The sequence below is a fragment of the Macrotis lagotis genome, chromosome X (assembly GCF_037893015.1).
Source record: "Macrotis lagotis isolate mMagLag1 chromosome X, bilby.v1.9.chrom.fasta, whole genome shotgun sequence".
NCBI lineage: Eukaryota > Metazoa > Chordata > Mammalia > Peramelemorphia > Peramelidae > Macrotis > Macrotis lagotis.
In genome coordinates, this window is record NC_133666.1 from 600,017,535 (window position 1) to 600,042,656 (window position 25,122).

Sequence of the window (25,122 nt, forward strand, 5' to 3'; positions counted from 1 at the left end):
AAAACAGGCTTTACATTTATTTCTGCTAAATTGCAACAAATTTGCATTAGCCAATCTTTGTAATCTTTGAAGACTTTTTGAATCCTTTTTTCAGTAAATAAATATTGAATAAATAATTTTTCCTATTTATCTACTTTCCATCAAATTGTGCTAATAGCCTTTGGTATTCTGTGCCAAGATCACTTATAGGATATGAGATAATATATGACTATGTGGTCAGAGTCATAATAAATAAAATCAAATGCTGAGGATGAGAATTATTCTTTTTTCATTTTTCAAACAATTTGGTTTTCATTTTTCTACCTCTTAAGCCAAATTAGCTATTTTTTAAAAATTCTGTTAAATGAGGGTTTTTGAAATTTTATTATTATTATCTTCTTGGGTGTTTAATTGAGACTTTTATTTTATTGATTTTCTAGGATTTTTACATTCCTAATGCATTAATCTTTTCTTTCTCTCATATATGAACAATAGTTTTAAAGATATATTTTTTCCTGAGGTCTACTTTGGTGGTATCCCCAAAACTTTTTAAATCATTATTATTTAGCCATGGTTAATATAAGGTAAAATGTAAAAATCATTGCTGTCATTGTATTTAATGGAATTATCATTTCTATAGTTTGGGGTTTTTCTGGGGGGGTACGGGGAAATGGGGTTAAGTGACTTGCCCAAGGTCACACACAGCTGGATAATTATTAAGTGTCTGAGGCTGGATTTCAGCTCAGGTCTTCCTGAGCCCAGGGTTGGTGTTCTAGCCACTTCACCACTTAGCTTCCCACTGCATTAATACTTCTACTTTTCTACATTTCTTTTGTTTTTGTTGTTGTTGTTGTTGTTTTTAATTTAAGGTCGTGGAGTTAAGTGACTTACCCAAGGTCACACAACTGGGCAATTATTAAGTGTCTGAGGCCACATTTGAATTCAGGTCCTTCTGACCTCAGGTTCAGTCCTCTATCCACATGTCACCTAGCTGTCCCTTATATTTGTTTTTGAAGTTTTTTTGGTCCTAAGACATGAACAAGTTTTATAAAGGTGCAATAAGCAACTGAGAAAATATATACTCCTATCTATATCCATTTAATAATTGTCAGAAGTCTATATCATATCTAATTATTCTAAAATTCTACTCAAACATTTAACTTATTTCATTTTAATTAGATTTATATGGGAATAGATTTTCAGCTTAATTTTCTTTATTATTAATTTAGCTTTTCTGTTCAGTATTAAGAGATACAATTTGGTACATATATATTAAGTGCTAAAATCATTGTTATGTTATCTTTCAGAAAATTGTCATCATCCTTTCCTCTATCTCTTTCAATTTAAGTTTTAAATTAAAATTTTAATTTTTTTTATTTTTCCTTGTTTGAAATATAATTATATACCCCTGTTTTTTTGTTCAGGTGAGGCATAATAGATCTTTTTCTAACTCCTTACTTTAGTTCTGGGGGGGATTTTTTTGTTTTTGTTTTTCAAATCCCTCCCCAAAAACACATATTATCAAATTTTTCTTTCTAAACCATTCTGCCGACCTCCTCCATTTATGAGAAAATTCATCCCAATAACATTCACAGTTATGATAGTCATTATTGCCTTCCATCCTATTCTTTTATGCTTTTTCCTCTCTAAGCTTGCTTCCTAAAGTTACCTTTATCTTTTTAAATTTCTCTTCATTATCTCCTCTTCAAGTTTAGGACTTGTTTTATTTATGCAAGACCTTTCCCTTAATCCATCCTCTCTTTCTGTTCCTATTTGTATCTCTGTTGATTGAAATTGTATTCTTACACTCATTTGTGGGTGCATTCTGCCTTCTTTTGATCATTTTAGGTAGAAGGAAAGGTTTAATGACATCCACTCCCTCCACTTCTTCCATATTTGAATACAGAGCCTTCAAGACCAAAATACTACAGGTCCTCTGACAATTGAATACCTTCTATGGCCTCTTATAATACTAAGATTCTAAAATAATCCTTTTAATATCCCACTCCATCTAGAATATAAATAGTTCATCCTTCAAAGTCATTTCTTATTGTTCATGTGTCTTCAACTGTTCATTTTTCTCTTTTCTGCTCCAATTTTTTTCTATATTTCACGGAGATCCAAATACTTTAAATGTATCATTTCACTTGAACTTCACAATAATCCTGTTAAATAAATATTACAGATGTAATTATCCCCACTTCACAGATGAGTTTATCTCAGAGAGGTTATTTATCTATTATCATTCAGCAAAACAAAAAATAGAATTTGAACCCATGTCTTTCTGATTTCCAAAAAAGGTCTTTATCTACTTCCACTTAAATTCCAGACACCCAAGGTGTAGGTCCCTCCTCAGTATCTCCCACCTACCATTCACACACACACACACACACACACACACACACACACACACACACACACACACACACAAAGATCCTTTTTCTCTGGATTCTCTTTATTGCTGGGCCTCCAATAATTGCCTTTCCTGTTCACAAGTATTATTCTCATCCAGACAGAATACTGGACTCAGCAGGATTCTTGAAGAAGTGGCTGACAGCTGGTTTTCTACTCATGGGAGATTTCGGGATTCCCTTCTCCAGAGAGAGATAATTACCACCAAGGAGCTGAAATGGAAAGCTTGCATTTTTCTTTGAGTAGAGTAATGGTTGAATGCTCTCCAAAGCTCCACATGACCTCGGGCTGTATATGATATTCATTAGCTTCTCTGAAAAAAAACATCGAAAGAACTTTTTTTGGGTAGATTAAGTGGTGTAGAAAAGAAAGACTCCTTACACCCTTTCATACTGTCAAGGGACATTTATTTGGAGAAAGACAATTTGTCCCAGGGCATGGAATAATCAGAATAAAGCACATTTCTATAACACTTTGCAGTTCACAACATGCTTTTCTTTCCACAGACTATGAAGTAGTCAGTCCTGATTGTCACATTCTGATTTTATAGATGAGGAACCTTGAGTCTAAGAGAAGGGAAGTGATCCCAAAGAGATGAGACCAAAAGACCTCTGATAAGTTATCATTGTAGTTGTTCAGGCTTTCTCAGTCATGTATGACTCTTCATGCCCCCATTTGGAATTTTCTTGGGAAAGGTACTGGAACGGTTCACCACTTCCTTCTCCAATTCACTTTACAGATGAAGAAACTGAGGCAAAGAGGGTTACTTGCCCGAGCTTACACAACTGGGAAGTTCCTGAGGCTGGATTTGGATTCAGGAAGATAAGTCTTTTTGACTCCAGACCCAGTATCCGTTATGCCACCAAACTGCCCCAAATAATATTAATACCTTCCATTTGTAAAACCTTTTCACTGAAAACCTACAGTTTTCAAAAAGCCTGTACACCCATTTGATCTCTGCAATAACCCTGAGAGATAGGTAAGGCAAGTATTATTCTTCTCATTTTATAGATGAAGCAGCATAGTACAGTAGACTGACTTCAAAATACCTGGGTTCAAATCTTGATTCTCACATTTCTTATGTAATCCTAGGCAGGTTACAACCTCTCTGAGACTCAGTTCTCTCTCCTGTTGAAGAAAGAGTTGGATTAGATGTCCCCTTAGATCCCTTCCCAGCTCTCCATCTATAATTCTATGCCTGAATGTTTATGGGTGGTTACAAGAGATTCTTCTATTTGTCCTGAAGTCAGAGGAATTGAGAAAAGGTCTCTCATTATCCTATATCTGAGAATCTCAGTCAATTCTCCCTGTCCTCTTTCTTCTCTTAGTAGCTCATATTTCTATCAACAGAGCTTTCCTCATTGTAGCTCTAGAAGGTTGGTAGGTTGATAATTCTTCCCATTCCCACTCAGAATGGGTGAGTGAACTGACTGTGGTCACACAACAGTGAATGGAAGAATCAAGAACTTATAATTCAATCCTCTCTTAAATTTTGGCACCCTGCAAGCTACTTCCCAAGTGGAGGAGGAATAAGATGCTTTCACTAAATGCTGCCAGATAACCTGCATTGGAAGGGAGGCTTCTTCTCTCTTTTCCTCTTCCCACACCAGAACAACAGTTGGGCCCAGTCAGGAAGCAATGAGTTCAATATAGCATTGGAAGATACCCTGAAGATGACATCTGTGAGCCTAAAACAGGTTCTTGCTCTTGGGGCACTCAAATCTATGGATGAAACATCTATGGAATGGCTCTACTTCTTTAAACTGGTTGACTTATGACAGAGCCTCCCTAAGCAGACTGGCTTCATCCCTTGTTCCAACCAGCAAGATCAGAGAAAAAGAACCTTCCTAAGTAGAAATTTATCTCATTTTTTGTGCCACAGTCATCTTTCTCCATTCTTTTTTCCAATCTTTTTCATCGTGATAATTCTCAAAGGGGCAGCTAAGCTAGGTGGTACAGTGGTTAGAATCCTGGCCCTGGATTCAACAAGATCTAAGTTGAAATCCAGCCTCAGACACTTACTAGCTATGTGACTCTGGGCAAATCACATAACTCCTAATTGCTTCAGTTTTCTCTTCTGTAAAATGGAAATGCATTGGGCAAAGAAATGGCAAACCACTCTACCATCCCATCTTTGCCAAGAAAACCCCATGGATGACATCTGTGGGCTCAAGAAGAGTCAGACACAACTAGATGACTAAACAATATAAACGACATCCCCCATAGTTCCAGAACAGTGATTTAGACCTTGGACATCATTCATAAATGTAAATGAAATAGAATCAAATTACATTGAACCCAATTTGATAGCTGTCTTGTCACAGTCAAACACTTATGATATCCTAGACACCATGCTAAGCTCCCTACAAAAAAAGACAAAAAAAAATGGGTGCCTAATCTCAAGGAGTTAATGTTCTGAGGAAGACAACATGCAAAGAACCAAAGATGATTTGGACAGGGTAAACGGGAAGTAGCCTCTCAGAGGAAAGTCTTTTGGAAGAGAGGGGAAGAGACTAGCAAAGGACTCCTGCAGAAACTCCTTCCTGAGATCACTCCATCCTGGGGAGAAATAGAAGCCTTCCCTTTGAATGACTGGCTGAGCACCAAGTTGCTTCTGGGAAACTCACAGATACTGAGGGCTTTGGGAGGTCTTGGTTGTTTGAATGTTATTCATTCTAATTAGGCTTCAGATATTTTTACTAGCTGTGTGACTGAGCAAATCACTTCACTTTGTTTGCCTCTGTTTCCTCAACTGTAAAATGAACTGAAGAAGGAAATGGCAAACCATTCCAGCATTTCTGCCAAGACAACCTTACATGGAGACACAAAGAGCCGGACATAAATGAAACAACTGAGCAATAAATATTGACTCACTCATCTTTGTATACTCATAGGCAGACAAGAGATATCCTAACAATAATAATAATTAGCATCTGAGCTTACCACAATGTATAGACAATAGAGCCAGAAGTCAAGAAAACTGAATTCAAGTCCAGTCTCAGTCACATACTAGCTGTGTAGTCCTGGGCAGGTCTTGAACCTCTGTTTGCCTCAGTTTCTACATCTATAAAAATAGAGATAATAATAATACCGATCTCCTGGTGTTGCTATGAGGCTCAAATGAGATAATAATAGTAAAACGCTTAACTATAGTGGCTTACACATAGAAAGCATTTCTTCATCATCATCGTTTTAATTATGTCCTTTTTATGCTCATCTGTGAATACAGGTGGTGGAAGCTATAATATAGGACATAACATAGCTATCATATAGGAAAGACACTTGATTTAAGTTAGTTTTGTTTCCAACATGGGAAAAAAATGGGGCTGCATTCAAAGAATGTATGAGGGAATCTCATTAGTCAGCCTCATTGTTTCAGAACCTGTGAAAGTTGAATTCAGGGGCATCATAAGAGGCAGCCTCTGCCATGGGCAGAGAAGGTAGCTGTCCCAGTCTCATGACTGCAAAGCAAGTAGAAAGACCCACTGTGCGCAGATGGCTCATCTCTCTGGTTTCTGATGCTTCCTATAAACTGGGATTGAGCCTTTTTTTGGAGAGAAGGATAAATGGAAGCCTTCCTCAAAGAGCACCAGCTTCAAAACATTTGGGACTGAATTCCTGACCTCAAGGCATACTTAATATGGAGTGAGGCATTCCACCTCTATGGAGTCTCAGTTTTCTAACCTATAAAATGGATATCAATACTACCTACCTACTTTCCCCATGGGATTACTATGAAGGATGTGAGTCTATTTGGTAAACTATTAAGAACTATTCAAATGCATAAAAATGATTAGCATTAGAGAAGTAGTACCATCTAGTGGATATAGGAGCCAAAAGATGTACTTTTGATTCCCTGATATTTACTGGAAGGATAACCATGGGTAAGTCTTTTTAAATTTCTAAAACTCAATTTCCATATGAAATTATTATAGATTTGGAAATTAAGGATCCTGGATTGAAATCCTTACACTGCTATTTGCTTCTCACAAGGTCCTGGAATGGACCTTTCACCTCTCAAAGTCTCAATTTCCTCAACTATCAGTACTAGATGTTCACATATTCCTATTTAGGAACTAGAAAATTGAAGTTGGAAGTCAGCCAATCAACAGGCAAATAGTAATCTCTTTTGACTAGTCAGTTACTGTAATAATCTCTGGGAATATAAATACAAGCAAAAGGAAGGCAACACATAAAAAGGAAGAGGGCTGGAAAGGAGATCAGGAGAGAACATGGTAGAGAAAAATTTTCAGTGCAGGCTGGAGTCTCTTCCAGTTCTAAATTCTGAGCAATTGAAAAAAATAGGGATAGATTATTCTTATTGTAAAGGGAAATTTTGATTAGATGTTTAAAATGTGTGTAGATCAGAGCTGCATAGGACATACCTGGGATTTAGCCCAGATTGACCACTGGGGCATCTTAGCAACTAAGATAGAGCATTTAAGGTCAATGGTAAGCTTTAGAAGCATGTCAAATAGAGATGTTGGCTATCAGGGGTCCAGGGAAGGGAGGGAAGAATCACAATATCCCTCCCTACCTCTCCCCCATTCAATATATATACAACTGAAATACTTCTAGGGTACCTAGGTGGCACAGTAGATAGAGTGTCATCTGGTCTTAGATCCTTACCAGCTGTATGACCCTAGGCAAGTCATTTAACCCTGTTTACCTCAGTTTTCTCATTTGTAAAATGAACTGAAAAAGGAAATGGTCAACCACTCCTATATCTTTGCCAAGAAACCCCCAAATAGGGTCCCAAAGAGTTGGACACAACTAAACAATAATAAATGGAACTGGCTCAGATGCTACTCCTGTAATTGCATCTTTGAAGTCCTATCTAGTACTTAGTGCAATGACTGGCATATAATGGGCTCTTAATAAATGGTTATTGATTCCTGAGTAGTGGAAAGCCCTAAACTTGGCTTCAGGAAAAACTAGGATCTGAAGCCTGTCTCTACCATTTACTAGGGCATCCTATATTTGTCCTCTGTCCTTTTGGGATTGTTGTGAGGATCAAAGTTGTGATTGGCTCTGTGATTTTGAAGAGTTAGCTATAAAAATCAAATCTTAAAGATGTTTTAATAACAGGATGTTCTAGATTCTGAGTAGGTGAGACATTTTCTGGATACTAAGTAAGACTATCTGACAATTTTGTGTCTGTTTAAAGGTTATTAAAAGAAGCTTTATGGAGTAAAGGGTACAGAACCAGCCTGGGAAGCCAGGACAACCTGAATTCTTAGAATCACTGATTTAGAAATGGAAGGGAACCTTAAAGATCATCATGACCAATTGCCTCATTGTACAGGTAAGGAAATCAGTGAGATTAAATAACTCAACACACAACTAGAAAATGTTTGAAATGGGATTCAACCGAGGTTTTCTTGACTCCAAGTATAACTCAAGCCTCTCCAGTCTCTTTTAATTTTTTTTTTTTTTTGCTGAAGAAATGGGGTTACGTGACTTGCCCCAGGTCATACAACTAGCTAAGTATCAAGTTTCTGAGGTCGAATTTGAACTCAGGTCCTCCTGACTCCAAGGCCAGTGCTCTATCCACTGCATCATCTAACTGCTCCTCTCGACTTTTTTCTGATCATGTTCAAATCACTAACCCCAAGCTATTCTCTAGAACCATCATTTTTAAAGCAGCTAATTACCGATCGGTGGTGGTAAAGGGCATCATCTCCTTAGCTCCCTGAAATGATGAAATGGGAAAGCAAAGGGAAAAAAAACTTATAAAGCACTTTTCTCACAACCGCTCAGTGAAATCATGAATACAAGTATGATTGTCCCCATTTTACAAATGAGCAAACTGAGACTTGAGGAGGAACAGTGCCAAGGTCACATAGCTGGTAAAATGTGGAAGCCAGGATATGACATCATGTTTCTATTGATTTCAGGTCCAAAACTTTGCCAGACAGTGTCCAGTCTCTCCTGAATCCTGGTTGCCCTCAACCATTGCCCTGCTCTGGGGAATTCCTATCATTTTCTTAGTTGGTGGGAAAGTCTTTCTCTTACTGTATCTCACAAAGAGGAACAGAATGAGGAATGACAAATGAAAACCAGAAGTGGGGAAAGATCTAAGGAATGAAGATTCTGTTCTTTAACTGGGAGCTATTTGAAAATGATTGCTTGTCATCTTATCTTCTATCTCCACCCCCTCTGCCTGTTTGGTCTTGTCACCTTGTTAGTCAGAAAGATCCAGACTCCAGTGATGGGGGAGGTGGGGGGGGAGGTGGAACCTCCTTCCCTGGGCATTTAAGCCCAAAATGTAAAATTTAAGCCCTGCAACTTCCCCTTTAAGAACTGTCAGTCCAAAAACAAGAAAGTGCAGGAGGTGGGGACAGAAAGAGAGGGAGGGGAAAAAAAGAGAGAGGGAGAGAGAAGGCAGGAAAAGTTTCTTCAGAGGAAAATGTGGGGCTTGTCTTTCACCCTGACGTCAGATCTGTCTTTAATAAAAACCCCCAAAGGGCCTGGGGAAAAAGGCATATCTGGCTATGTGTGTCTGCCAGGCCAGAACTGGTCCCAACTTCCCCAAGAGGTGTTTCCCTTCAGAGCTGGGCTCGGAGTCTGGGTTCAATCAATGTATCTAATTCTGGCTTCCAGGGATGAGGTGGCTTCTGCCCTGGTTTATAACGGCAGCGGTGGTGGCGGCAGCAGCGGCAGCAGCAGCAGAAGCAGGGAGCAGCCTTTCCAAGGTGAGTGGGAGGCTGGGAGAGGAGGAAAGGAAGTCTCAGACAGACAGACAAACACACAGACAGACAGACAGACAGACAGAGAGAAAATGAGAGACAATCAGAGAGACAGACAGACTGACAAATGAGGGAGAAAATGAGAGAATCAGAGAGAGGGAAACAGAGAAGCAGAAAGTCAGAAAGACAGACAGAGAGAGAAAATGAGAGAGACAGAGAGACATCAGAGGAGAGAGAGAGAGAGAGAGAGAGAGAGAGAGAGAGAGAGAACTTCAAATTCTAGGCTCTGAACAGTCAAAGTCAATGGTGGGGGTGATGTGGAGAAGAATCAAAGGTGAGACCACAAGGGATGAGATTAGAAAAAAAAAAACTGAGGGAGAGGGTAAGCAACAAAGCAAAAGGATCTGGATTGGAATCCACTTTAGATGATTTCCTACTTTTAGACTATGGGTAAATCATTTTACCCTCTTTGCCTCAGCTGTAAAAATAAGAATTAAAAAGCAAACAGAGTTATTGTTTTAAGAAGAAGTGCTTTGGGAATCTTTGGATTCAGTAGGAGTGCTATCTAGTATTATAGGGAATGAGTGAGAAAGAGAAGAAAAGGAACACATTGGGGGAAGGGGAACCAAGTTGCTTTAATATTCTGAACCTCAGTAGTCTTATGTAAAGTGGAAACACTATTACTTGCACTACAAGAAACTTGTAATAAAAGACTTCCCTAGGGTCGGAAGACCTGTAATAGAGTTATAACTCTGATACTAATTAGTTGTATGACCTTGGTCAAGTCAAATAAGCTCTTGAAGCCTCAGTTTCCTCACTAACCAGGAATGTGTTTTATGAATAAATAAAAATACTATTGAAATTGAAAAAGTACTCTTGAAATTTGAGCAGAAGCCATTGCCCACTTCATAAAAAGGAATATTTTTGAAAATGTTCAAAAATGTGAATTATGATCATCATGGTACAGGACAATAAGAGACTAAAATGGAGTTGCTGTTCTGAACCTCGAGCTCCTGTAAAGTAGGAATAATAATATATTCACTGCCCACTTCACAGGACAGTCCCAACCTGAGAACTTGATGACATAGCATCTTGCTGTGTTTACTTGTGCCAGACCTTTTCTTCATAGCAGCATAGGTCTAGAACTGGGTAGGATATTCTATGTCAGCTAATCCAACCCTGATTATTTTACATATGACTCAGAGAACAGGCTGAGAGATTAAATTATTCAATAAAGATCACATAGGTGGCAAGTATCAGAGGTGGCATTTGAACCAAGGTCCTCAGAACTCTTTCCCCTTTACCATGCAAGCTTCCTTCATCTTACCCTTAATTTCTTCAATTGTAATATGGTTCCTCCCAGCCCTGATCTCCACCATTCCAGATGTGTAGGAGAACAATGCATCTGTGAACCAGGAGGACAGGACAAATATCAAATTTATATCCAAAATAAAATGCAAGATTTTCCATTCATGGTGGTGGGGGTCTTTTCTTATTTAGTTAAAAAAAACTTTCTAGGGAAAATGCACTGCAGATACAAGACAGACCAGATAAGTTTAAGGGAAAACTTACTGGGCAAGGTCCCAAAGCCATAGAGTCATGAATGAAGAAGATAAGCTGGATACACGTGGCAAAGGCTCATCAAGTCTCTGTGGCTACATAGCAAATGGGAGTCCTGGACAGGAAGGCGGTGAGGTGGGGAGAGTAGCAAAAGACAGTCTGCAGCTCTATCCACCCATCCTTCACAGGAGAAAGAGTCCAAAGGAGCAGAGAGGCTTCAAGATGTAAGAACAGATGAAAATGAAAGGAGGAACTGGAGGAGAAGAAGAGGGAGAGAGGAAGGAGAACAGGAGAGTAAGGGGGAAGAGCCTTAGGGAGGGGAGGGGAGGGGAGGGGAGGGGAGGGGAGGGGAGGGGAGGGAAGAAACTCATGATGACAAGAAAGAAAGAAAGAGAGAGAGAGAGAGAGAGAGAGAGAGAGAGAGAGAGAGAGAGAGAGAGAGAGAGAGAGGAAGAAAGGAAGAAAGAAAAACAAATAAACAAAGGGATAAAGAAAGAGATGAGAGAGACAGATGAAGAAAGAGAAAAAGAAAGAAAGAAGGAAAGAAAGAAAACACATGAGAATGGATGGGTCTGACTGAATTCTCATAGATAGGGAAACTGAAGTTTAGCATAGGACAGTGACCTGTCCAGTTCATATAGGTTATAAGCCACAGAGGATTCCAGTCCAGCTTGGCAGACCCCAAACCCAGACATTTCTGCCCATATCACTCTGAAAGGAGGGTCCTCCCCTGGGGTCCCAATTAAATGGTAAAAGAAGGCTAGTATGAGATAACTGAAAGGAAGATTACTTTATATTTCAGTTTGGGGTTAAGTTTTCATTGACTCATTACAGACAGCAGGAGGTTAAGATTGAGGGAGAGGAAGGGTGAATTAGGTGTGAGAGGGAGGGACAAGGCTCAGGAATGCTATCACCTCCCTTCAAGAAAAAAAATGGAATAGATGCCAAGTTGCTGAGGGTCTACCCATTTCCTTTTTTTTTTTAAGATGTAAATGGAAACTATGACAACTCCAAGAAAATCTAGAGAGGAGCTCTAGGAACTGTGAGGGGTTATGGCTAGAATAAAGGGTGAGGGGCATGCTGGAGAGAGAAAGGCTACCCCCTTCTTCTGTTGAACCCTCCACTAAGCCCCTTCCTGGAAAGTAGGAAGCATAGACTCGGGATTTTATTTTATCCTCCCAACAAGTCAGCAAAAGAGACTGGACGTTTTTATTTTTTTCCTTCCTTTCATTACAAAAATGAAGAAACTGAACTTCAGATTGATGAAGTACTCAAGGTCACAGCAACAGGATGCCCAGCTTTTCTGACTCAAAGCACTTCTATCTAATCCAGCCAGTCTCTCTGTTTGTATTCTATTGGTTCTTTAAGGCCCTCCACTGGAAACCCAGAGTTTCCAACTTGGGATGAGAAGACCTGAAATCAATTTTTCCTCTCTAGAGATTATTTGTACATACTCTATTGCAAGTGATCTACCCCATTAAATCATGAGTTACTTGAGAGTAGAGAATTATTTTTTCCTTTTCTTTATATCCCTTGTGCTTGGGTCAGGGTAGGAGTTTAACAAATATTTATTAAGTGAATAATTGAGTTCAAGTTGGGACTGTCAATTTTCAGCTGTGAAAACAGACAATAATAATAATAATAATAATAATAATAATAATAATAATAATAATATTTATATAGTATCTACTGTTTGTCCATCATATTCCTGTCTTTGGAGTCAGTTCTTTCCATTTTTGAGCTATAATAGAGGATTATATAGATTTAATAAGTACTAGAGATCATCTAAGCCTAGCCTCCTCATTTTTCAGATGATAACACTGAGGTTCAACAAGGAGATGGGTCTTGTCCAAGGTCAGTCAGGTAATAGGAAGGCCAGCTGAGAATTTAACCCAGACCCTCTAATGCCAAATCTAGCCTTTTTTTTTAATCTGTCACTTTGTGTATTGTGTCTGACTCTTTATAGCCCTGTTTTATAAATCCCACTGGAGTGAGTTTGCCATCTCCTTCTCCACTTATTTTATAGATGAGGAAACTGAGGCAAACAGGTCTCCCAGCTAGTAAATGTCTGAGGTTGGATTTGAACTCAGGAAGATGAATTGTCTTAACTCAAGACTGGCACTCTATGCATTATGGCACTGCTTACATTGCCTCTATGTTTATTGGTAAAAAAAAAATCCCATCCATGGTTGTTATTCTATGACTAAGATGATGAAGTAATGACAATGACTCTACAAGTCACCCGGATTATTTATCTTATTGCTTTAGGGTCACATCATAAACCTTAATTATGACATATCCTTAACTGGAACCAACCCAAAGGGGCCTTGCCCTGAGGTGCTTCTTCCCCTTGTCCCTGCCTCTTCTCATCTTGCGGTTCATTCCTAATAGACTACCTATACTAGAGTCCCCTTTCTGTAGGGTCCCTTTCCCCACAATCACAATATGCAGAAGAATGAAGACCACTCCCTCTGCTGGTACAACTGCATGTCTAGACACAATGTTCTCTGAAAACCTCCTCCCTACCCCCAAACCTAAATAAATTTGTCTCTGACATAGCTAAGGTTCTATATGAATCTGTGATTTTCCCTTGGAAAAGCAGCCAAGATATGGGGGTGAAGGGAAATGTCTGCTCATCTATGTATACATGTGAGTGCATGTAGGTCTACACATGTCTGTTTTTGGTGTCATTGTCTCTGACTCACTCATGGACTAACTAGGATGCTTCTATGGTTCTCATCTTTCTCTCATCCAAAAAATTTGATAGTTTGATTCCTTGATAGATATAATAATAATAACAACAACAATAATAGCTTTTTATTCTTTGATGGATGTATAAATAAGAGTACTTGATGGATAGACAACTTCAGTGATTTGGTTCCTCTATCCATGGGTACCAAATACAACATATCCAAGCCTTCTCAGTACACCCCATCCTTGTCCAAGTCTTTCCACAAATAATTCACAGATGATCACCAGATATTCTAGAGATTCTTTAATCTCTCTGGGTTCCAATATGCATAGGACTGCAAACTGAGAGCAGGAAGGAGCGGTGGATATCATTGAGTCTAAACCCCTTATTTTACAGAGAAAGAAAATGAAACTTAGAGGAGGGTCCCAAAACTAGTAATTATCTAAGGTAGGATTTAAACCCACATCAGAGTGTGCTGGAACCAATTCAAACAGGTTCCAGAGAGCCTATTGTTAAATTTTCTGTGTCAATTAGCAAATGCAACAAATTAGAACTTGATTTATTAGTTTGATTTATTAGTTATTAGATTTATTATCTAGACTTAAGACAATAACAGGAAAAATGTTAATATTTCAGGTTAAACCTAAAGGGGTGTTATGTGTATAATTTTGAGTGCAGAGAGCTGATTATTAAACATTCAGGATTTGCTGAACCCAGATCTTCCAGATCCCAAGGCAAGCACCATGTTCCCTATTCCACTCTGTCTTTCATTGAATGGGGCTATTCTCCCTCCCTCTTCCTTTTTGACCAGTTTTTGTCCTGTCTGGTCATCTAAAGTTTCAGAATCTTGGATGCAAGCCACTTTGACCTTATTCATCAATCAGACTAAGTGGTACATGATGATTCCATCCTTTGTTCTCAAAGAAGACCATGCCATCAGGGAGCTGATGCCATGACAGGCAAGTGAATTGGATTTGAGTGAAGGAGGGCTGTGCTAAGTCATCAGCCTCACTTTCTCCTCTGGAGCCATTTAGGTCTAGTGACCAGATCTGAATCAGGATGACTGGAAATGGTCCTGGCTGCAAAGCAATCAGGATTAAGTGACTTGCCCAAGGTCACACAACTAGCCAGTGTCAAGTGTCTGAGTCCTCCTGGCTCCAGGGCTGGGGTTCTGGGGTTCATTGCACCATCTATCTGGCCCTAGAGGTACAAAGAGAGTGGATAGAATATTGGACCCAGAGTAAGGAAGCCCTGAGTTCAAATCCAGATTCAAATATTTCCTAGCTGTGTGACCTTGGATGAATCACTTAACTTCTATATGTTTCAGTTTCCTCATCTGTAAAATGGGAGACCAGTAGAATTTACCTCCCAGGGCTCCTTTACTATTTGTAAAGTACTTTACAAAGTTGCAAACACTATAAAAATGTTAGCTTTTACCACTAATGTTCACCCCACACAGGATGATCTACTACCCTTTAGATTCCTTATCATTTAAATTTTTCCTATACCATGATTTGTAGCCATGTAGCATTACATACACAATATTGACATTTATGCCCATCTACAAAAAAAAAGATCAACTAGCTAATAGTTGCTTCTATCTAGAGCTTTAAGATTTACGAAGTGCTTTTTCTCATTTGGTCCTCGCAACAACCCTGTGAAATAGATTATTATCCCACATTTTATGCATAAGTAAATGGAGGAAGGCAGAGGTGTAATGACTTGATCAGGATCACAGTTGGCAAATGTGTGACACCAGATTTTATCTCAGGTCCTTCCACTGCACCATCAAGTTGCCTCAAATAAAAGATGTACTTTTAATATATATTTCAGGCCTATGTGAGCCTTTCATGCCAAATCCCGAATCTTCCCTCTCTTCCCTCCTCATGCTTCCATCTCCTGTAAGTTTTTCTACTTCATCAAACCACTGCCACAACCTACCTTGATTGACCCCTCAGCCAGGATACTGGAGAATGACTATTTCAACCTTTAAAAAACGATTTGCTTCTCAGGGTCCTCTTCTGGATGGCAAAGTCTAAATAGGCAATGAGGTATTCTGAATAACCAGTGTCTCACAGGAAGTTCAGGCTGGCCAGATGCCACTAAGGCAACATTCAGGTGTGAGAATTTTAATCCATTCTGGTAATCTTCATTACACATTTATGTTGTGCTTAGGGCAGTTAAGTGTGCAGTGGATAGAGCACTGGCCTTAAGAGTCAGAAGGATGAGTTTGAATCCATCCCCAGATGTTGGACACTTACTAGTCGTGTGACCTTGGGCAAGTCACTTAACCTTGATTGCCTCACATCCAGGGACATCTCTAGCCATCCTGATTCATATCTGGTCATTGAACACAGATGGTTCTGGAGGAGAAAGTGAGGCTGGTGATTTAGCACAGCACCCCCTCAACAAATCCAAATCATTTGCTTGTCATGGCAGCACCTCCCTGATGTCATGGTCATCTTTGATAATGGAGGACAAATATCATCATCATCATCATCATCATCATCATCATCACCATCATCATCATTTTGTGCTTATAAATAAGGATTGACTAGATTAGAGTCAAAAGACCCAGATTCAAATCCTAAAGTTCTACCCTTCAGAGGCTGTGGTCTTGGACACTGTTGACCCTCTCTGAGCTACAACTGCACTTAAAAATGTTAGAATGATACTCATACTACTCCCACCTTATAGTATTGTTGGGACACCCAAATGAGATCATGGGCCTCATAACAGTGAAGGAAAGTGCTTTATAAATGCAAAGCTCTCCAGAAATGTCAAAAAGGTATCATATTACCTTTGTAAAGATAGTCTGTTGATAGATCCCCACAGCATTCAGGTGAAACTGTGTTTTTGAAAGCTATTCATATGGGATATAAGTTCCAATCACCTCTACCATACTGGAATTCAGCTCTGGCAATATATTGAGTCAACCATTCACAAACTCACCACCAAAGATTTGTCTACCAGTGGATGAATATTCTTGGATACAAAAAATCATCCAACCTTAGACACTTACTAACTGTGTGACCTTGGGCAAGTCACTTAACCTTGACTGCTTCCCATTCAGGGTCATCTCCAGTCATCCTGGTCCCAGATGTCTCTGAAGGAGAAAATGAGGCTGGTGACTTAGCACAGCACCTTTCACTCAAATCTAATTCCTGTACTTGTCATGATATCTCTCTAATGTCATGGTCTTCTTCAAAAATTGAAGGGCAGACATCTTCATCATCATCATCATCATCATCATTATTAAAGTCACTAAAGTCTTTCTACTAAGATATATTAGGAACTGCAGTCTGCATTGGTATATTCATTCATTAAATTGTGAGCTCCTTGAAGGATGTGACTATCTTTTTTTTTTTGCCTCTTTGCATCCCAGTGCTTAAGACACAATGTTTGACACTGAATAGGTTCCAATATTTATTGATTAATTATTGTAACGAATTTCACATTAAAAAATCATAGGTCCTTAAAATATTATTATACTGAGGGAATAATTCTTCACAACAGAAGGTAAGTGACTTTAAAAGCCCTTGCTATGCTAGGAAGTATTGCTACATTAAAAAGAGGACTTAGGATCAAATCCTGGTTGACTTCGGGAAGATTACTTAACCTCTCTTATCCTCAGTTTCCTCATCTGTCAAATGAGGAAGCTGGACTAGAGGACCTCTAAGGTCATTCCAACTCTGCATTTATAACCCTATTATCTTCAGTATTTTTAATTAGTATTCATTTTACATATTTTGATTAGTAAGCATTTCAAAACATATCTGTTTCCTAAATTGAGGGGGTACTTCTATTAAAAAATTTGAACAAATAAATTCAGTTACGAAGCAAATACCAATTGCGTATTATGTGCTAGGCTTGGGTCTGGATAGATTGTTGGTTACTTGACAGATTTACCTTCATAGGAGAGTACCCACACAGGGGACAATTGGGAATCTCTAAATCTTAGAATCTGAAAGAATCTCATATTCTACTAGAAAATGATTTACCTGAACTAATAGAATATCAAAGCCTAGCAAGGCCAGGGGGGAAACATGACTTGTTTAATGTTCTACAGTGAGATGTTGCTGTTGGGTAGTTTCAATCACATCCAACTTTCTGTGACCCGGGGTTTTCTTGGCAGTGATATTGCAGTGGTTTGCCATTCCCTTCTCATTTTACAGAAGAGGAAACTGAAGCAAGTAGGGTTAAAGTGATCTTGCCCAGGGTCATAAAGCTAAGTGTCCAAGGCTGGATTTAAATTCATGAAGATGAGTCTTCCTGATTCCAGATACCACTATACCACCTAGTTGCCCAATAACTTATTTAGTGGCAAAAGAACTGAAACTTTGTCTTAAGGTCCTGAGTGTGAGATGAAGGGGAACTCATTCCACCTGGTTACCTTCACAGTTCTGTCTTAGTGCTCTCTAGCTACCAAGAACATCAGTTTATTGCCCCTCAGATCTCACAAGGGTGTTGTAAGGAAAGCACTTCATAAATCATAAGTTGAAATGAGAGCTTCTACTATCTGTCTGAATATCTCTGATGATGAAGCACCTACACAAAACCAGTACATTCCATTGTTGAGCTCTTCTGAGCATTTGAAAGCTTTGTTGATGTTATTTTTAACTTGTTACATACTCATGGATAATAGATGATAGAGAAAATGTCTCTTCCAGATTTAAAGACTTATGAATTTATTCTTCTATTATTGAATTTTAGGGTTAGTTTGGAATATTTTGGACTAAATTCTTAATTTGGGGGATTAGAATTCTGGAGAGAGAACATTGAGTTGGAGAGATTATAGTGTTGAACATTTGACATTTCAGTTGTTTTGCTTTTATAAATGGTTACCTTTGGCTATGAACTGTAAAAGTAAATAGAGCGATGGATGGATGAATGAATGAAACTAAATAAATAAAAAGTAGATGAATGAATAAATGAGTGGAAAGACAGACAGATAAACAATCTCCCCCATAAAGAACCCAGAGCTCTCCCTAGGCTATAGTGGGTCTCAACAATCATCCTAAATACCATGAGTAGAGGAATCTTTGAAATGTTATACAAACTAAATAATGGAATTGCCTGATGAAACAGGTAGCTAGTCAGTGAGAGGAAGAGAAGGAGGTAGGACTACCGGTTAGTACTGAAAAAGAAAAATAAGGGAGGGGATGGGGAATCACACAGTTGATAGAGTGCTGGACACAAAATCAGGAAGATCTGAATTCCAATCCAACCTCCCATACTTACTAGTTATCCCAGGATTTTCATTTAATCTTTTTCTTTCTTAGTTTCCTTATATTATAAAATAAGGATAATGATAGCACCTTCCTCCTGGGTTGTTGTGAAGACCAAATGAGATAATATTTGCAAAATGCTTTGCATACCTTATTGCCCCAAAATCACTGAATTTTAAAACTAGGAGTGATTTTATAATACAGAATATTAGAATACACAAACTATGGGATTTTAAACTAGGAAAAATATATGAAAATATAAATTGTTAGAGGTAGAAAGGATATTTGAATGTTAGACAACAGAATACTGAATGTAAGAGCTCCAAGGAGCTTTGGAGAACATCTAGTCTAATTTTACAAGAGAAGAAACAGACCACCAAAAGAAAAGAATATTTTACAACTGAGAAGAATTAGAATGCAGGACTAAGAACCACGGTTTCTGATTGGTCTACTGTTCTGAGTTTCCACTCCATAATAAAACAGATAAATTTCTCCCAATACTCCACTCCCAACCTATCTTTTCAGATCATCAGGACCAAATCAGATTGCCCACTGAAAACAATACTCCACCCTTCCTTCCCTGTGTAGTTTTGTGTATCCTCCAGGTTATCTTTCAGCCTTCTAAAACATCACTATTCTTCTCCTCTTAAGTCAACTCAAATTAGTTCTGCAAATATTTACTAAGCACTTCCTATATGAAGGTATGGTGCTTGGTCTGAGAATACAAAGATAGATCTGACATAACCTTAAAGACCTTACAGTGTAATTGGAAAGAAGATGTGTGTGCACAAATCATTATGATACAAAAGATAGTTGTCTCTGAAGGCAAACTGCTGAGCAAATGTGAGGTTTGTACCACTAGGAGAGATTTAACAAAGGAAAGATTAGTTTTAGTTAAGTTCAGTCCCCTCAAAAAAAAATGATTTTATAGATCAGATGAGGAAATTGAGGCAGGCCCTAAATTACATAGTATTTGGCACAACTGGAACTCTTAACTCCTTGCTTCTGATCCCAGATTAGATCCCTCTTCCTAGAGCTCTCTACAAAAATCAAAAGCACTGAAAAGGCTAGATTGAAAACAGATCTCCAGCACATGCTGAAGGGTCATTCCGCTTCTCATCAAAGACTCAATATTATTATTTCTCTGCCATCTTAGAAATAGCCTAGTAAGTAATTTTTTCATTTACAGGTGCCAAGTTCTTGGGTCAATTTGACCTCCTCCTTTCCTTATAATAGGAATAGAAGAACAGGAAGAGGACCAGACCAAATATTCAGTTAACAATATTAGCTAACAGTTGAATGGACATAGGCATCAATGTTAGCACTGAGGAAGGATACTCTTAAGACCCTATCATTTCTCAAAAACTACAGAGGACTCTTGGAATGGTAGTATTTTAGAATCTTTTTTTTTGGGGGGGGGGGGCAAGGCAATGGGATTAAGTGGCCTGACCAAGATCACACACAACTAGTAAGTATCAAGTGTCTGAAGTTGGATTTGAACTCAGGTTCTCCTGGCTCTAGAACCAGGGCTCTAGCCATTGCACCACTAACTGTCCCTAGCTTTTTAGAATCTTGAGGGTCTTTCTTTACAGCTAAAGCCAGAGAGGCTTAAGGAACTCTGCCCAAAGGTAAAGCCAAGAGTAGTGGACCCAACTCCACCTCTGGGGTTCTGTCCACTATAGAAAGTTGCCCTATAAGAAGTAGCCAAGGCTCCCCAGGGCAAGAAGACAGATTAGAAGCAGTATTAGATTCAATGTCCAGTGTCCTCCAGTTTAGTACCTTATTCCAGGATTAGTCAATGACAAAATAGGAATAATATCCTCTGTCTGCCTAACAGGATTCTCATCTGAGTTCTATCACCAATAATAATATTAATAGTAATAGCAATAACTAGCATTAATAGAGAGCTTTAAAATTTAAAAAGTTTATGCTAGCATATTTGACTTTCAAATTTACTTTATGCGAGAGAAGCTGTTTATTACTAGTCTCCTTTTACAGATAAGGAAACTGAGGAAGAGGCAAGTGACTTGCTCAGAGTCATACAACCAGTCCATCTCTGAGGGGAAGGTGAATACCCTAATTCTCAGAATGGGTTTTTCATGACTTTCACAAATCATTCACCCTCTCTAGGTCTCAGTTTTCTCATCTGAAAAATGAGAGAGTTGGAATATAGATCGAAGATTTTTCATCTTTATGTGTGTGTCATGGACCTGGTGGAAGTCTGATGAAGTCTATGGAGCCTCCAAGTTAAATCCACAAACCTTTATTAAGTATATACTAAAGCTAGCCTCTGGGCTAAGTCCTGGGGATACCAAGAAAGTGAAAAGAAATTCCCCCAAGGAACTGATGGGGAGATAATGCATATTAATGGTCTTCCCTATTTTCAGAAAAAAAATATTTTAACTAATTGAATGGCATGTTAAATTTTCTGTTAGAGTTATTGAAAAGAAAGAAATTGTATTTCTCCCAATCAAGGACTCCCTAAAATTCCATGCATTAAAGCCCCTGGACTAAGGTTCTTTATGGAACATTCTAGGTTCTGTGGGTTCTTCCAATTCATATGACCCTTTTTCTATAATCTAACATTCTCTATTCTAAGATTCCTTCTGACTTTAAAATTCTATGGTCTCGAGTCCTTCCAGCTCCAATAGTCTGTGATATACCTTCCTTTCCAGACCTAATATTCCAGTCCTGATTCTGATTCTCCTTCACAGAATTAACTGAGAGAACCAAATGAGCTCACGTATGCAGAAAACATTGTTAAAAGCAAAAAGAGCCATAATATTTTTTTGGAAAGGAATCAAGCATTCCCCTATAGTCAACAGCATTTCTTTATAAAGATTCCCCCCACGTCTCATCTTATAATCTCACAAAGCTACATTTTTTTGAGATTAAGTAATGGAAATTCGGTTTGGAAGGGGAAAAATTCACATTCCATTGCTTCAAATATGGCCAATCCCTGATCAGTCATTGGGGCCATTGTTCCCTGGAAATAATTCATTTACTTGTTATGGTTTGGAATAAAAAGAGACACGCTCTTCATGGTTAAGAGAAACCTCACAGAAATTCTTAACTTTTGGCAGCTTTTGTCTTCAAAGGGATGGAAATAATTGCTTTGAAATAAGGTATTTTAAGGGAAAAATAATTCTCAGGGCTCTGAGATGACATCCTCCCCCTTTCTGAAGATGATCCCACAGGCCTCCCTTCTCTGCTTGGCCCTCCCAGGATAGCATTCTACTAGGTCTTCTTGTTAAAATCCAGCCTTAGGAAAAAAATGAATGAAACCACTGGCTGCAGCCGCTTTGGGGCTCAGCATTAGCCTTAGTGAGCTAGCCTGGGGCTGATCATTCCACACCCCAATCCTGCCACCTTGTGGCAAGCTCACCACAGAAGCAGAAACTCCCTGAGCAGGACAAATACTTGCAACAATGACAAACCATAGGATTTTAAAAAAGGAGTCTTAGAAGTCATTTCTAGGCCCACCTCCCTTATTTTATAAATGGAGACACTGAAATCTAATAATAGAAATGAGATTTGGACTCAGGTCCATAGATCAACATCCAAAGTTCTTCTCACTACACTGTACTGCCCCATGAGCAAGTGGTTATCCAGTCTGTAGTCATAGTGAACTCACTAACGTAGGGAATTGTCCATTCTCTTAGAAAATTAGGAAATTAAACCCACAAATATCTGGTCAAGAAAATGACTATTAGAGTGAATATATTGACAAGGAAGGAAGGAGAGATGGGAGTGAAGAGAAGGGAAGGAGGGAGGAAAAGGGGCAGGGACAGAGGGAGGAGCAAAGAGAGGGAGGGAGGTAGAAAGGAAGGAGGGAAGGAGAGAAAAGAAGAGAAAAAAAGAAACAGAAAGAGAGAGAGAGAGAGAAAGAAAGAAAGAAAGAAAGAAAGAAAGAAAGAAAGAAAGAAAGAAAGAAAGAAAAAGAAAAAGAAAAAGAAAAAGAAAAAGAAAGAAAGAAAAGAAGAAGAAAAGAAAGAAAGAAAACAATATGGCACATTGTGTTAATCACTTTGCCGGTGTTATCACATTTGATTTTCACAACCCTGGAAGGTAGATACTATTTTTATATTATTTTACAATTGAGGAAACAGAGGTCTAATGGTATGTCCTTGGTTACACATAAAGTAATTGTCTGAGACCATATTTGAATTCAAGTCTTCCTGATTTCCAACCCGACTCTCTACCCTCTGCACCATCTTGCTGCCTCTATGACACAGAGAATCCAAAAAACATAGACTATCAAATTATAAAAGTACCTTCAAATTTGAATAATAATATAAATGTTATCATAAGAAGGGAACTTAGAACAAGAAGTGTTAAAATACAGAAGAGACCCTAGAAGATTTGAACTTAGGAATCATCAAGTTCAGCCCCTCCTTCATACCTGCCTTTCTACCCAGATCTGATGCTCCTAAATATCAATCACCCTCCTTTCTTCTTAAAAAAACATATATATATATATATATATTTATTTTACTTTTAATTTATGGAATAAAGCAAACTTTTTCATAAAATAGTATAATAAAGATATGATTGAACATAAAACTTAAAATCTATTATGTAAAACTTGCTGTTCCTTTTAAGGCTATAATAAAGTTGTCATGTAAATTTCTTTTTTTTTCTTTTTTCTTCCTTCTTCTTCCCTTCATGAAAAGAACACTCTCTCTCTTCCTGTTAGTCTCACCCTATCATCTTTCCATTTCAAACTATAAACCCCAAAGCTTAGGGTGGAGCAGCACACTGTTAAATAGTCACCAAATAAAACCCACCAAGACACAAACCTAATCCCCTGATCTCAGATCAAACTCCAACCTGTCTGATATCTAAGTCTTCAATTTCCTAAGCTTGAGGCAAGAATGCCAAAGGTCAATTCATCCCACTGGGTTTAAAGGCAGCCAGGTTTAGGAGTGAGTAATTCAATTGAATTCATTTTAACAAACATGCCATAAGCTCCTACTATTTGCAGAGTTCTGAGCTGGGAGCTGGAGGAGATAGACAAATAAAAAAATCTTCTCCATGAGGCCTGCCATCTACAAATAGTTAAAATAACAAATAAAACTAAACAAGTCCAAAGGGACAGATAATATGCCATGAGTAATCTCAAAAAAGAATCTTCTTTTTTTTTATTAAAAAGGTCAGGGTAGGCATCACAGAAGAGATGTCCTAGGTTGCTCTTTTTTCTTCATTCTTGAAGAAGACCATGAAATCAGGAAGATGACACCATGAAAAGCAAGTGAATGGAATTTGAGTGAGGAGGGACTGTGCTAAGTCACCACCTCACCTTCTCCTCCAGAGCCATCTGGATCCAGTGCCCAAAGATGAATCAGGACAACTGGAGATGACCCTGGATGTAAGGCAATCAGGGTAAAGTGAATTGCCCAAGGTCATACAGTAAGTGTCAAATGACTGAGGCCACATTTGAACTCAGGTCTTCCTGACTCCCATGCTGATGCTCTATCCACTGCACCACCTAGATACTGGATGATAAAAAGACAAAGAATGAAACAACTTTTATTCTCAAAGACCTTGTGAGTTGAGTCTTAAATGATAGGTGGGACTCTATTTCTCAGAGATTGTGAAGTGTAAAGAGAAAGACCTTTGAGACTTAGGAAATTTCAAGAACAAAAACCCAAGCCCATTGAAGAAAGGAAGAGAGTATAGTTTGATACTCAGAAGGAAGTGATTTTGATAAGGTGGCAAAACAATCAAACAAGCATTTATTAAATGCCTGCCTACAAGATCCTAGGAGTGGAGTTAAGTACTGGAGATACAAAGTCAAAAAGAAAAAAAGAAAAAAGGAGCAATCTCTAAATTCAAGAAGCTTCTACCTGACTGCAGCACAAAGCACAGTCATGCCAGATTATGGAGAGTTATGAATATTTAGCTAAAAATGATTCACCCTCTCCCTTTTCCCCCTAACTTTTAAGGTTCTTTTCCAGGGATTCAGGCCCCTCAAAACCTCCTGTTTCTCCAGGATCACACTGCAGTCTGTCCTTGAACACACATTTGTATTCAATGAGGGCAGCTATTTTCTCTGTTACTAATCTCCTCACTTGTATTTCAAGTACTTGTATGTCATTTTTCTGGTTCTAAACTTCTAGTGCTAAAATCCATTAATTCACCTTAATAGAGAAAATAAGTTAAGTAATCCTGTCTTCCACCTATCATTCATTACTGCCATTCAGTTCACCTTTTATTTTTATCTTTGTTTTGTCCTAAGTATATGTCCTCACCTTTGTGAGTCTGTGTGTTCCTTGGCATCCATCACCTGCCTCAGCTTGTTCTAGTTCCTGACACTGTTCTTAGAAAATGAAGTTACACATTTGTAATGATTCTCTGTTATCTACCCTTGTTTTTATCTTCTGGTGTGCCTTTTAAAATCTAGATTTGGTAAATGAGTATCCTGTGCATCCACATCATTCTTTTTAGACTATTATCCTTTTTCAGAGTCATTTATGTTTGTTGAGTCAGAATTTATTTTAATCATTCTAGCACTCTCAAGTTGACTTCCTTTGTAGAATTTCTAAGACAGGAATCCCTCCTG

The 25,122-nt window shown here is 38.4% G+C and overlaps 1 protein-coding gene across 1 annotated transcript in view; it reads left to right on the top strand.

The window, feature by feature from the left end:
- The first annotated feature begins 8,777 nt into the window (after positions 1–8,777).
- The window catches only part of CCN4 (cellular communication network factor 4), a 50,434-nt gene continuing 34,089 nt past the window's right edge, over positions 8,778–25,122 (top strand). Inside the window, exon 1 of the mRNA XM_074202492.1 lies at positions 8,778–9,086. Within this exon, the coding sequence (XP_074058593.1) occupies positions 8,997–9,086 (90 nt within the window). The 5' untranslated portion in view covers positions 8,778–8,996. The remainder of the gene's footprint in view (positions 9,087–25,122) is intronic.